This window comes from Pleurodeles waltl, chromosome 2_2, assembly GCF_031143425.1.
Source record: "Pleurodeles waltl isolate 20211129_DDA chromosome 2_2, aPleWal1.hap1.20221129, whole genome shotgun sequence".
Lineage (NCBI taxonomy): Eukaryota > Metazoa > Chordata > Amphibia > Caudata > Salamandridae > Pleurodeles > Pleurodeles waltl.
Window position 1 is genome coordinate 722,549,832 of NC_090439.1, and position 12,919 is coordinate 722,562,750.

General features: G+C 43.2%; 1 protein-coding gene across 2 annotated transcripts in view; it reads left to right on the forward strand.

Moving 5' to 3' along the window:
- The window catches only part of C2_2H8orf34 (chromosome 2_2 C8orf34 homolog), a 1,039,122-nt gene that overhangs the window by 236,870 nt on the left and 789,333 nt on the right, over positions 1-12,919 (forward strand). For both annotated transcript variants that reach the window (XM_069220300.1, XM_069220301.1), the window contains exon 5: positions 7,891-7,919. In XM_069220300.1, coding sequence (XP_069076401.1) covers positions 7,891-7,919 — 29 coding nt within the window. The remainder of the gene's footprint in view (positions 1-7,890; positions 7,920-12,919) is intronic.

A 12,919-nucleotide genomic window follows, 5' to 3' on the forward strand; every position in this document is an offset into this window, starting at 1 on the left:
GTATAATGTTTTGTTGGCTCATTAATGACTCTATTAGAAATGGACAGATGATGCCATGGTCCACAATGGGTTACTTTTAGTAAAACTGGCCTCCTGTATTTTGTATTCGCCTCTCTATTTCCATAACTTGTACATTTTTATTTAATAATGATTTTTAACAAGTGGTACTACTATGTGATGTGAATAATTGTTGTTCCCTTTCATCAGCCTTAACTGAGGGGTATGCGTTACTAGATGGCTGGGTATTGCTATCCGGTGCACATCATCCTTGGTGAAGTGTAGTGTTAAGAGTCAAACTATATAAATCTCATCCCACCTAAAGTTCTCTAAAAGTAACAGCACCCACCAAACAGCCTTTAATAACAAGCATTAGCTCTGTTACAGAAAACACTTTTGAGCATGAACAAATTGTCAGTCCACAGCAAAGCAGTCAAATTTTGTATCTGTCTTTATTTTATTATTGTTCTTCAAGCCTCTAGCTAGCATGAGTTTTGTCGTACCAGTGTCATGTCTCTGACTTCATCAGGTCTAAGGGCAAAATTAAACACACTTGGGTTGGGTCATCCCCTCAAACACAATATATTCTTTCCCATATCATTCATGAAGAGATAATTTGTCCACTTCTTTACATATGTTCATATACTTTACACTCATCTCATGTGGGAACCCCATATATAATCTATAGAAGTCAGTTTCAAACAAAGCATCAACTTATCACACCACAACAAAAATACAAATAAAAAATGTTAATCACAAGATAATCAAGAACAAAAGTTACATGACAAGTGCCACCATTGCACCCAATTGTGGCACATTCCAAATTGCATCTCCATCACCAAGTGTAAAAGACCATACAAAAATCCCCAAAGACCTTCACACCACTCGGTAATCAAGTACACCACATATAGCATGACATATACCTCCAATTATAAAACACTAACTGTACCTTGAAACAATCTAAATAGAATACAAGTCACTCCATCAATGTGTCCTTATTATAAAGTAAAAAAGTATCACAAAACTAATGGTATGTTTAAGAATTCACTCTTACCACATCTGAATGATATCCCCAACATTGATAGTATTTTGAAAAGTGTATTTCTTAAAACCTGAAAGTTATGTACATAATTATATACAAATCCTCTTGTTCGTGCCTTAAGCCAAAGGGTGTTTATTGGTAACAAAACATATTACATCAACCTGAGTATTCCAACATCTGGTATTGTATAGCGTACCCATATCATCACCAAATTACTACTAATATTGATCAAGTTAACACAAAACCAGACTTTTCCAATCCTGCCAATTAGCGTTGCCCCTTCATCTGCCTAAAAAAGTGCAAAAGAAGGCAAGTAAATCCAGTTTCATCATTTCACTGTTACTCACTTACCACATAATGAATAGAGATAACTGCCATGCTGATCTGCAATATTTTCAAACTTAAAGCTTACTGGACAGAGAGTACTCACAGCATCTAAGTGTGTGTTGAATTGGCATTCCACCCGGATGCCATATTATTTCACCCTAAATAGTTAAATAGACATGAAAATCAGACAAATACACAAAACCTCAATACTGTAGCCATTGTGTCATATCAAATGGGACAGCCTTCCCTCATTATTCATGTTACGACTGCTAAAGAGAAATATTGTAAATGGAGTGGTAAAACCAAAAACTCATAAAATCTCTTATCTCTGTATTACCAAAAAGTTAAAACACTGATATCCTCAACAGGAGAATGTATTGTAATATAATGTTTTTATCACCAAGCTACCAGGCACCATGTTGCTCCACCCTAAATACTTTAAAAAATGAGCAACTCTTCAAGAACTCAATGCGGCGGCCAGGCATCAGTCTCCTACTTACCTGTATTGGTCCTCCACCAAGTCTAAGACCCTTTTGGCCCTGGCCTCGCTGCCATGTGGCTCTGCCTCGTTCTTGTGCTCCTTCTCACACCCTCCTCTCTGTCCTTTTCTCCCTCTCTTTGTGTCCTTTTCTCTATTTTTGTGTTGTTTTCCACTTTCCACTCTTGCTCTTCGGCCTCTTGTTGCTCGTTTTCCACTCTCCACTTTCTCTATTGGGGCACTTTGTACTTGTTTCCCACTCTTTCTCTTTGTGCGGCACTTTTTCCTTCTTTGAGCCTCTTTGTGCCCCACTTTTTCCTTCTTTGTGCCTTGCTTTCTCCTTCTTTGTGCCCGTTTTTCTCCTTCCCTCTGCCCCTTCACTTCCCTCTCCCAGGACCTACTTAATGGCAGTTGCGGGACTGCTCAGCGGGAGTGCCAAAGGCAAGCCCGGCTGCACCTGTCCATGCCTGAACAATGCCCAGTGCCATGGACTCTGGTCTGACTAAACGCTGCCGGTACAGAGCCTCCAGCCTACATGCACTCAACACTTTATGCCACCACGCCAGTTGTTTCTACGCCTCACCTCCCCCTCAGTGAGACCTTTCTCATGCACCCATTGCCACTTCACTTGCACCAACACACATTCCACACACTCCTCAGCCCATGTAGCAAGCATGCTCCCCAACTCCAAATCTCTCAACAAACACAATATTGAGATCTGGGACACCATCAAGATGCACCTAGATATTGTTTTCCTAGCAGACATCTGGTTAGACTCTACATCGGCACCCACCACTGCCACAGGCATCCAATCTGCTTCAAGATCACCAGTCAGGACAGACCAAACAAATCAGGAGAGGGACTCGCCATTCTCCATAAGGACTCTTTCACTTGCACCACCTCCACCGACAAGAGCAAAACCTTCATGGAACGAATGCTCTTTCGACTTCAGACTGGCAACCACACCTCCATCAAAGGCACCCTAGCCTACCGACCACCCATAACACATACCACCTTCACAATCTCCTCACAGACTTCCCCACCCCTGTAGTCGCCAACAACTCCAACACTTTCATCTTACTCTGCGACCTCACCTTCCATCTTGATGACTGAAAAGATTCCCACTCGACGGATCTACTAGAAAGCCTTCAGATCGTAGGACTCCTCTTCTAGGGCCACACCCACAATACAGGACACATCTTGCTCCATTTTCACAGCCAGCAACAGTTCAAGTTCAGTCACTTCACTCCGCTCACCTGGACAGACTGTTGTCCACTTCTTCGACGCACCCAACAGCCCTCTGCCAAGATTACCTACAACCTCAAATGTAGCTGGAACAAGATAAAGGACACAGACTGGACCAACACCTTCACCTCACCTCATAAGTGACCTGCATGCCGACATCAAAGTCTTTAACAACTGGATCACTAACAACACAGGCACCCTAGCTCCCCTGAAGAGCATCAGACAATCAATAATCAACATACCAGCCAGTTGGTACACCTAAAGCCTCAGAGAAACTCTTACAAGTCAGTACTCAGGAAATGCCACACCCAACTTAACAAGGCAAGAAAAACAGCCCAAGCGGTCACACTGGAAAACAGCTCCAACAACTGCAAAGAAGTCTTCAACATAGTCACGGAATTCTACCCCACAACCCCGGCCACCATCAACTCCATCACCCCTTTGCAAGAATTGTGCAACAACCTCTGCAATTTCTTCCACAATAAAATCCTCAACATCTACATCAACTTCCACCTGCAACGCAAGACACAAGAACTCATCAACCAGCTGCTAATTACCACCAAATCGGACCACCAAATCACAAATTGGATGCCCCTCACCCCAGAGGACACTGCTGAAATCATAAGCAAAATCCACTTTGGGACCCCCACAGACCCCCTCAACCATATCTTCAACCTTGGAGGAATTCCAATCAGCTCCCACCTAACCACCATCATCAACACCACTGTCCAAAGTGGAACCTTCTGAACAGCTGGAAACATGCAGCAATCAGCTCTCCTGAAAAAACCCACAGCAGACCAAAATGAGTTCACCAACTACAGACCTATCTTATTCCTGCACTTCCCATCATAAGTCATGGAGACAGCTATCAACAAACAACTCTTCAACCATCTCAAACAACACAACCGATCTGACATCTTGCAGTCTAGATTCTGCAACAACCACAGCATGGAAACTTCTCTCATGCAGCAACTGGGAACATCTGGACCCTCAAGGACAAAAGAGAGACTGCTGCACTCATATAACTTGACCTCTCTGCTGCCTTCAACACTATTTCACACAGTACCCTTAACACAAGCTCCAATACTCTGGAACTCATGGTCCCACTCTCAGCTGGCTGGCCTCCTTCCTCTCCAACTGGACCCAGCAAATCAGTCTCTTGACCTACATCTAAGAACCCAACAACCTCATCTGCAATGTCCCTCAAAGATCATCACTGAGCCCAACCCTTTTTAACATCTAGATGGCATCACTCACCCACATCATAAGATCCCATGGAATCAGCATTGTATCCTATGCAGACGTCACCCAGCTCATCCACTCCCTGATGGACAACAACCCCACCACTAGGAACAACTTTAACACCTGCATGTCCAATGTAGCTAACTGGATGAAACAGAACTGCCTAAAGCTCAACAATGATACAACTGAAGTCCTGATCTTTAACAACAAGAAGTCTCCATGGGACTCCTCCTGGTGGCCAACTGACCTGGGGGGCCACCCCCACCGACCACAACAAAAAGCTCAGTACCATCGACAGACTCACAACGGCCATACAAGCAAACACTGTCACCTCTTCTGTTTCTTCATCCTATCTATGCTTCACAAAATATTCCACTTGCTCCCCACCAACAACAGATACATAGTCACCTAGGCCCTCGTCACCTGCAGACTCGACAATGGCAACACACGCTATGCAGGCATCACGAATGAGCTCCTGCAAAGAGTCCAGACCATCCAGAGTGATGTTGACATACTCATCCTCAACATCCCCCACAACACACACATCACACCCCACCTCAGAGAGCTACACTGGCTACCAATCCTGACACAATGCCAATTCAAGCTGCTCACCCACGCATACAAAGCTCTCCACAACGTCGGACTTGCCTACCACAACCACGGTCTCAACTTCTACTAACCCACCAGGCAGCTGCACTCAGCCTCACTCCTCTTCATGCAAAGTACCCTGCATACACAGGAGCAAATCCAGAAGATGCTCTTTTTCCTACATCTCCACTAAATCCTGGAACAACCTTCCTCACCACATCAGGACCTCCCCATCCATTCTCGAATTCTGCAAGAAACTGACCTGGCTTTTCAATTAGGAGCCCGATCGGACTACTCCCCTACTCCAGCACTTGGATACCTCTTGGGTGATAAGCGTGCTCTACAAATCCACATACTTAACAACTTAACATAACAATGTAACATAACACACTGCACCCATTATTTATCTTACGATCACTAAAGATGAATGTTATAAACAAGGTGGTGTATCTGAACTCACACAATATCAGAGTTCTACATTTATGAATATGTGGCACAGCAAATATTAAAAACAGAAAAAAGTACTGAAGTATAATATTCACATCTTGTGCTACGTACCCCCACTCTATGGGGCTAAAATGAAGAAAAAAAACGTTGCACCTATTTATTGCGCCCTTCTTATAAATACCCCATGATACCATTCTATTGAATCTATGTGGCCAAATACTGGCCTGAGGAAGCCTCAAGACAAGAAATGGAAGAGTAGAGTTGAAAGGACGGATAAAAAAACAGCCTAGGGATAATTAAAAAGATAACAAAAGGCAGTCAAGGAAGCCATTGCCCTCACCAAACTCTAAGCACAATGTTGCACTAGGATAGGGTGAGACGATGTAAAAGGTCACCAAGCGATTTAGAGGAATGAAAGTTTAATAAACTCCACCATCCAGGGTCATGCATAAATCATCCAGAGTCAGAACCAGCAATGACTCAAAACCATTTTGAGACGGACCACAAAGAAGTTTAAGTTCCAAGAAAAGGGAGAACCCAGATTTAACAGAAACCTGAAAGATCCTGAAGCCAAGAGGTAGAAGAGAAATTGAACAATAGTAAACCAAAGAGGTTGGGCCAAAAGCAGGCTTTGTTAGGAGAGGCAGGACCACAGCGAGGATTTGGGTAATACTGCATGTGGGGTGGTCAATCTTTTCATTTTAGGGGGACTGGCGTCAATGGGGGAGTCTGATTTTTCAAATATAAGTTACGATCGTTCCCGAAATATTATAGGCCCTAGCTATTAAAACATTTTCTCTTCCAGGGACATTCCCATGTTCATGTCACATGATTGTAAAAAAAAAGTAAATTTATACTTTTGAAACACTGAAATCATTCGCTTTTCATATAACCTAGTAGCTTGGAATATCCTACTTTTTAAACTTTAGATTTGGTTTTAAATATAAATATTTTAAAATTAATACATTGACTTGCAGATGTCTTTCTTTCTTTAACTCCTCTGTCTCCACACAATAAAATACCTGTTCCCACATAAGTAACTAAAATATATATTCTGAGACATGGTAGTTTCAAATCGCATTTCCTGTATGCTTTTGTGTTTTCAAATTTCATTTTGACTTAACACAATAATATTTTCCCTATTTGCTAAAAACAAGTAGTCCGGATAATAAAAATGGAATCACTCCTCTGTTGCAAACATATTTAAAGTATAAGGCTGAGTTAAAAGGAGCAGCCTAATCTAGCCAGGAAATGTCAATTAAGCACACCGACACACCGCAGTAGTTAGCTTTTTTGTAGTTTATTTGGAGCACAATTAATGCCCTTAAATTTAGCATCGCCTTCTGTGGAAAATTTCCTATGAAGATTCACATTAGGCATTTGTCCAGTCTCAGCAGAGGACGGAAGTATAATGAATTAATGATTCTGCATTTTGTTCAAAGGAAGCATTTATAATTAATACGTTCAAACTTTAGAGTGTTTAAACCTGACATCCAAAAACATAAGACGAAGGGGCTGACATCCCAAGTCTCTTTAGTTAGTTGTTCGTTTTGCTTTCTTGGTAGCCAGTTTAGTAAATATGTATTGGTGGGGTACAGTATGATGTTTCTATGATTTGTGTCTTCACTGCGCAAATATTAAGTAGTAGTTTCCAATTTTATCTCTGTCCAGTTCGTGAAGATTTCTCCAAAAACACTCATCTTATTAAATTGCACAAAAAAAAAGGAAATAACAAAAGTTCGTTATTGATATAAAAACGCAGAATGTGCAGAGTAGCATTTAAGGGAAATGTGAGTTTTTTCTGTACACCAAAATTGGAGTTTTAACATTTTTTTCTCTGGTTTGAAAGTACAGGTGTCTGATATATAGTAGACATGGGCTCTGCTCTCAGTAGCAGTTAAATCTCCCCTTGTGTTATTCGCTGTTTGGTGCATCATTCCACCGATGTTGCAATGAGGGGCTGTGTTACATCTCAAAAGGACCCCAAAGCATGACACATACAAATATTTATCTGGCAGATGGATTACATAAAGAAAGCATTTTTTGACTGCAGCTGTTTTTTTTAAATATTTCATAAAGGACGCAAACATCCATGAAACGCTGAATGAACCAAATTCCAAGTACATGAAATAAATCACATTGAAATTGCAGATTCTATAATGCAAGTTTGAGTATATCCTTTGACAAATATTGCGTACCTAGCTCCTTCTCATTTGAAATGATGTTCTTGGATGTGTATTTTGATTCCCGCTTTTGTACATGCCCAGAAACAACGGTGGCACACAGTTAACTGAAGCTCTAGGAAATATTTATGCAACTCACTGGATTATAGCAATGGAATTTCCAGATATCAAAGTATTAGAAAACAGTTGTGGTAAATTTGTTTGATAGTTTTCTCTACTCTGATTCTAAAAGTCTGAGGCACAAGCGTTTATTTCATCAGCAGTTCACATTTTCTGCTGCAAAATATTTTCCCCTTGCATTGCTACTCCCTTAAATGCTCTTATTTCTGATTTATTTATAGGCATTGCAATTTCAGATGAACTGGAACAGGTAAGACATCTAATTTTCAGGCATTTCATTCATTCATTTTCAGGCTTTACATACAAGACATAGTGTGGGGAACAGGAGGCTGGTGTCCTTTGTTATTTGTGTCAGTAACTTTCCACCATAATTGCTTTAATCCTATTTTACTATCACGATAAATCAGAGCCTGGTCTAACTTCACACAAAGTTATAGGGGGCATTTACGTTTATATTTCCTTTTGAAATTATTTTATCAAATATGTTTTCAGCAACTGTTGTGCGTGTTGGAGTTTACCACCAAGTCAGTAATCTGTACAGAACAGCATAGGCCGTATTGTACAATGCAATGCGGAACATTTCCCTTGTTTGCCCCGAGCGCTTCTTTGAAAAAAGTGCACCCAAAAGGTGCGCCCGGCTGAAACAAGGTCAATGTGCAATACTAGTTTGAATGCGCTGCCCCCAGGCCACCCGCGAACTTGCGCTGTCCTGGGGCAGTTCATTCAAAAGAAACACGGAGGGCCTTTGAAGAAGCAGCTCCGTATTCCACTGTGCAGTCGGCAACCCACTTGCACTTTTAAAGGATATTAGGGATTCCCCTGCAAACGGGTGCGGTGAGTGACTGCACCCGCCTGCAGGGGGATGTCTGTGGGGACCCTAGGACCCTCTTTGGCCCCTCCAGAGGGCTGCATTAGAGGCGCCCTGACCGTGTGCCACGGTCAGCGCGCCTCCTGACAGGTAGTGAGATTCCTAGCCCCAGATAATGGTCTTTGGGTTTTTGAATATAAACTGTAGGTGTTTCAGCCTGCGATCCCTTGAGGCACACCTGCAGGTAAAAGGAGCACCTTTTACTCCTTCTCTTAATCTGGTCTTTCCACTCACCCTCTTCATGGTCGCACACTCCCTCCCTTTCACCCCTAACCACTTACTGGCCCTACTCCCATTTCTTTTTTTTGCTGTCCCTCTTCGCATCCACTGTTTTTTTCTATGTATCTTCTGCTCTGTGATCTCTCTTCTCCCTCAAAACTCACCCTCAGTGTGATCATGCACTCCCTTAGCACTCTCTACTACTTACTGACTTTGCTCCCCTTCCTTTGCCCTGCTTCCCTGTGTGCAACCTCTGTTTTTTCTGTCTTCCCCTCTGCTCTCTCTGACACCTTGCCTCTCTGCACACAGGTCCTGCTGACTACCCGAGTCTGCTTATCAGCCCAATAACCGTGTACTCCTCTCACTACACAGGACATTTGGAACTTTAAAACAGCTTTTTGTGACAAATTGTGCTTCTGATAATTATATGTTTGTGAATTTTGTGCAAGTCTGCCTGCCATTAACACAGCCTTACGGCTGCAAGACCCACTCTTCCTGCCTCCCACCTGTGTTCCTACTTCTCTTCCTCTATTCGTCAGTTTCCCTTCTCCTTTCATGTTCTGTCAGACACAAGTCGTGGAAAAGAAATCTAAACGAACCCCTCATCCAGATACACTCATTTGGTGGTTGCTGGAAACCGCTAGGCTGAGCCTGCAGGTGAGCCTAAAACCTGAGAAAAGGTCATGTGACAATGCTATCAGACTAAACTGGCTCTCCACCCAGGGCTTCTCAGCTGGGTGTAGAGGCAAATGGCAGATAGGGCAAGGGGGGTGGCTGGTAGGGGAACAAGACATACTACCCGTTTTTCCACCAGTACAAATGAACTAGAAGTCATCCATAACAACTAACGTGCATAGAATCTCTCAGCAAAGACACTTAATACTCTCATCAAACCAAGTCATTCCAACAAACCCTCACTCACCAAATAAAATTCAGCTCTACAAAACACTTCTACATACCCTTTTAGCCCTACATCTAGACATGCGCTCCCCTTCACTTCTAAACAAAACTAAAATCTGGGTAAGCCCCAGTCCACAACATCAATCCCACAATGCTACCTTACCTCACAGTACATACTTGCCTTAATCTACACACCCTCTCCTCTTTCTTAATACATCCTTTCACTACCCTCTGCCAGCTAAAAATATTGCCCATACCAGACCTCTGAACCTTCTTTCATACTCTCCTTCTACACAGCCTCCTTCTTTTTGCTACCCAAACCACCCAAAGTCCAAGGCAACACTATTTCAACACTCCTTTCAGGCACTAAACCTACATCTTTCTCTACTCACCCAACACTTAACCCCTGTTTACACCCTTTCCTACTCTGCAGAGACCCTCCTTTAACACCTACCCTGCTTTCCCTCTTCTTCTCCACAGTACCCCAATTCTGATCATTCAAACCATACTTCTACTTCTCAAGTCACTACACCAATATCACACAGTATTATACATCCAAACAAACCCAAATACCCACACAACCTTTCTCTGTAAAACAACTCAAACATTCTCAAAAACCCATCCATCCCAAAAACTAACACACATTCATTATGCAACTAATTCCAACACAAATAACATTCATTCTCACTATCTGTACCGCAGACTTTACATGCAACAAAGACACTGACCACTCTACCCGAAAATACACAACAATATGACTCACTCCCCATCTATCACCCTTTACATAATTCAAAGTTATTAAACCATACCCTCATGCTCCACCACCACCTCTCATCCATACCCTTTTCACCCTCAACATACACAAAAGAAAGCCACGCCACACCAGTCTTCAAAACCTCCCTTCCTCCTGGCTATTACACAGCAACTCTACTATTCAAATATAACTTCACAGCCCATCCCCTTAATTTCAACCAATCTCTCCACCAACACACTGAGACTCTTAAAAAAGCCTGTTGGATGTGTATAACGACATCCAAAAACAACTCAATTTCTGCCATGCTACAGCAAATACAATCAGAAAAGCAGACCACTTACAGCCTCCAAGGACAATACACGCTCTCCCGCAGTACAAAATCACACCATCTCCAAAATAGCTCCTTTAAACCGCTTACTAATAAATGCTTGTTCTATGCCCCAAAACAACTCTTCATAAGTGAATCTTGCCTGGGAGAAGACATGGCTCCAGTATTGCATAAAACTGTTCCACCAGCCTATGAAACTGTTGCACAAAATTGCATAGGCATAAGAGGTGGCTGAGCCATCATATTTTAAGAAACAGCAACTTTTACCAAAGCTGAGGATGTTTCCTTGCAAGGTTGTAAGGCCCTCCTTGTGAGATGCAACCCTGCACTAATCTTTTCTTGTAACTTTCTTCCTCTTTACAGAACACTACCTAGCAATAGTACATGCCTAGGCACTCAAACCTACTTTCATATCTATGAATTCTTGGTGACCTGGCCATATGATTTCACAAACCCAAAATGGCCATCTCATATCAATCCTCAATGGCCTAGGTAGGCCTTTATCAACCCACCCCCAAACCCACACCCATTGCAAGACCCACCTCAAATGTAAGTTTTGACAACACGTAGTCACATTCCAATGGGTTGCTCCGGTCACATTGTTAGACCATCACCTTGCTGACTTCCAACACAACACAGAAGAAGTCACACTAGCTAAACTCAGTTTACTCACAAATACATATCAACCTTGCAACAAGCTGAATTAGGAAGACATAAAGGCCCAGATTATTTCCAATACAGATCTGGACACAATAAAATCAGTTCATCAACTCCATAGGTGGCCACATTAAGCTTTTGATATATTAATCCCACAAAAAACACCAGAACATAATAAAAGGAAACCGCCCATTGGAAGAATGCAGAGCTAGAATAGCTAAAACCACAAATTGCTAAACGTAACACACCTGGTTCAACACAACAAATTGTACAATTCAATTCCTCTCTGAAAGAACCCCAAAGAGTTCGCCTCCCTCATTCTGGTCCAAAGCTACCAAGACCATATGCGGAGCCCCCCAGGGATCCTCGCTCAGCCCCACCCTATTTAATATCTACATGGCTCCGCTCGCCAGCCTCGTCTGACCCCACGGCCTTACCATAATTTCCTACACCGACGACACCGAGCTCATCCTCTCCCTCACGATAAACCCCCCAACCGCCAAGAACAACCTCCACACCGGACTTCTCGCCATCGCTAATTGGATGACAGCAAGCCACCTCAAGTTGAACTTAGGAAAAACCGAGATCATCATCTTTGGACCCAACAAATCTACATGGAACGACTCATGGTAGCCGGACACCCTGCAAACACCCCTGGCACCCACCACCCACGCACGCAACCTCGGCTTCTTACTAGACTCTTCTCTCTCCATGACCCAGCAAGTCAATGCCATATCGTCCTCTTGCTTCAACACCCTCTGCATGCTCCGCAAGACCTTCAGGTGGATTCCCGTAGAAACCAGAAGAACGGTCACCCACACCCTCATCAGCAGAAGACTGGACTACGTCAATGCCCTCTACGCGGGAATTACAGCCAAGCTCCAGAGAAATCTCAAGCGCATCTAGAGTGCCTCAGCACGTCTCATCCTCAACCTCCCTCACCATGAACACATCCCCGCCCACCTCAGAACCCTACACTGGCTACCCATCAACAAAATGATTGTCTTCAAAATCCTAATCCACGCTCTAAAGCCCTCCACAACACCGGACCGGCCTACCTCAATGACCGACTCAACTTTCACATCCCGACACGCCAGCTCCGCTCCGCCGACCTTGCCCTTGCAACAGTCCCTTGCATTCAACGCACCACGTCCGGAGGCAGGTCCTTCTCCCACCTCGCCGCAAACACCTGGAACTCCCTCCCCACCAACCTACGCAAGACCCGGGACCTCATGTCCTTCAGAAAACGCCTCAAGACATGGCTCTTCAAGCAGTAGCACCCCCCTCCCCAGCGTCTTGAGACCCTATCAGGTAAGTAGCATGCTCAACAAATTATTTGATTGAATAATCAAAGAAGCAGAATTAAGAGTGCAAAATGCTTCAATACTCATATAATGTCTCAGTCCCAAATGCACCAGAGAACTCTATCCCATTTTGCAGGAATTTTATCACAGACGGGCAACTTGTTACACAACAAAAGCAGGCGTGGGGGATTCTTACTTAGTACATTTAAAAAAACAGCAC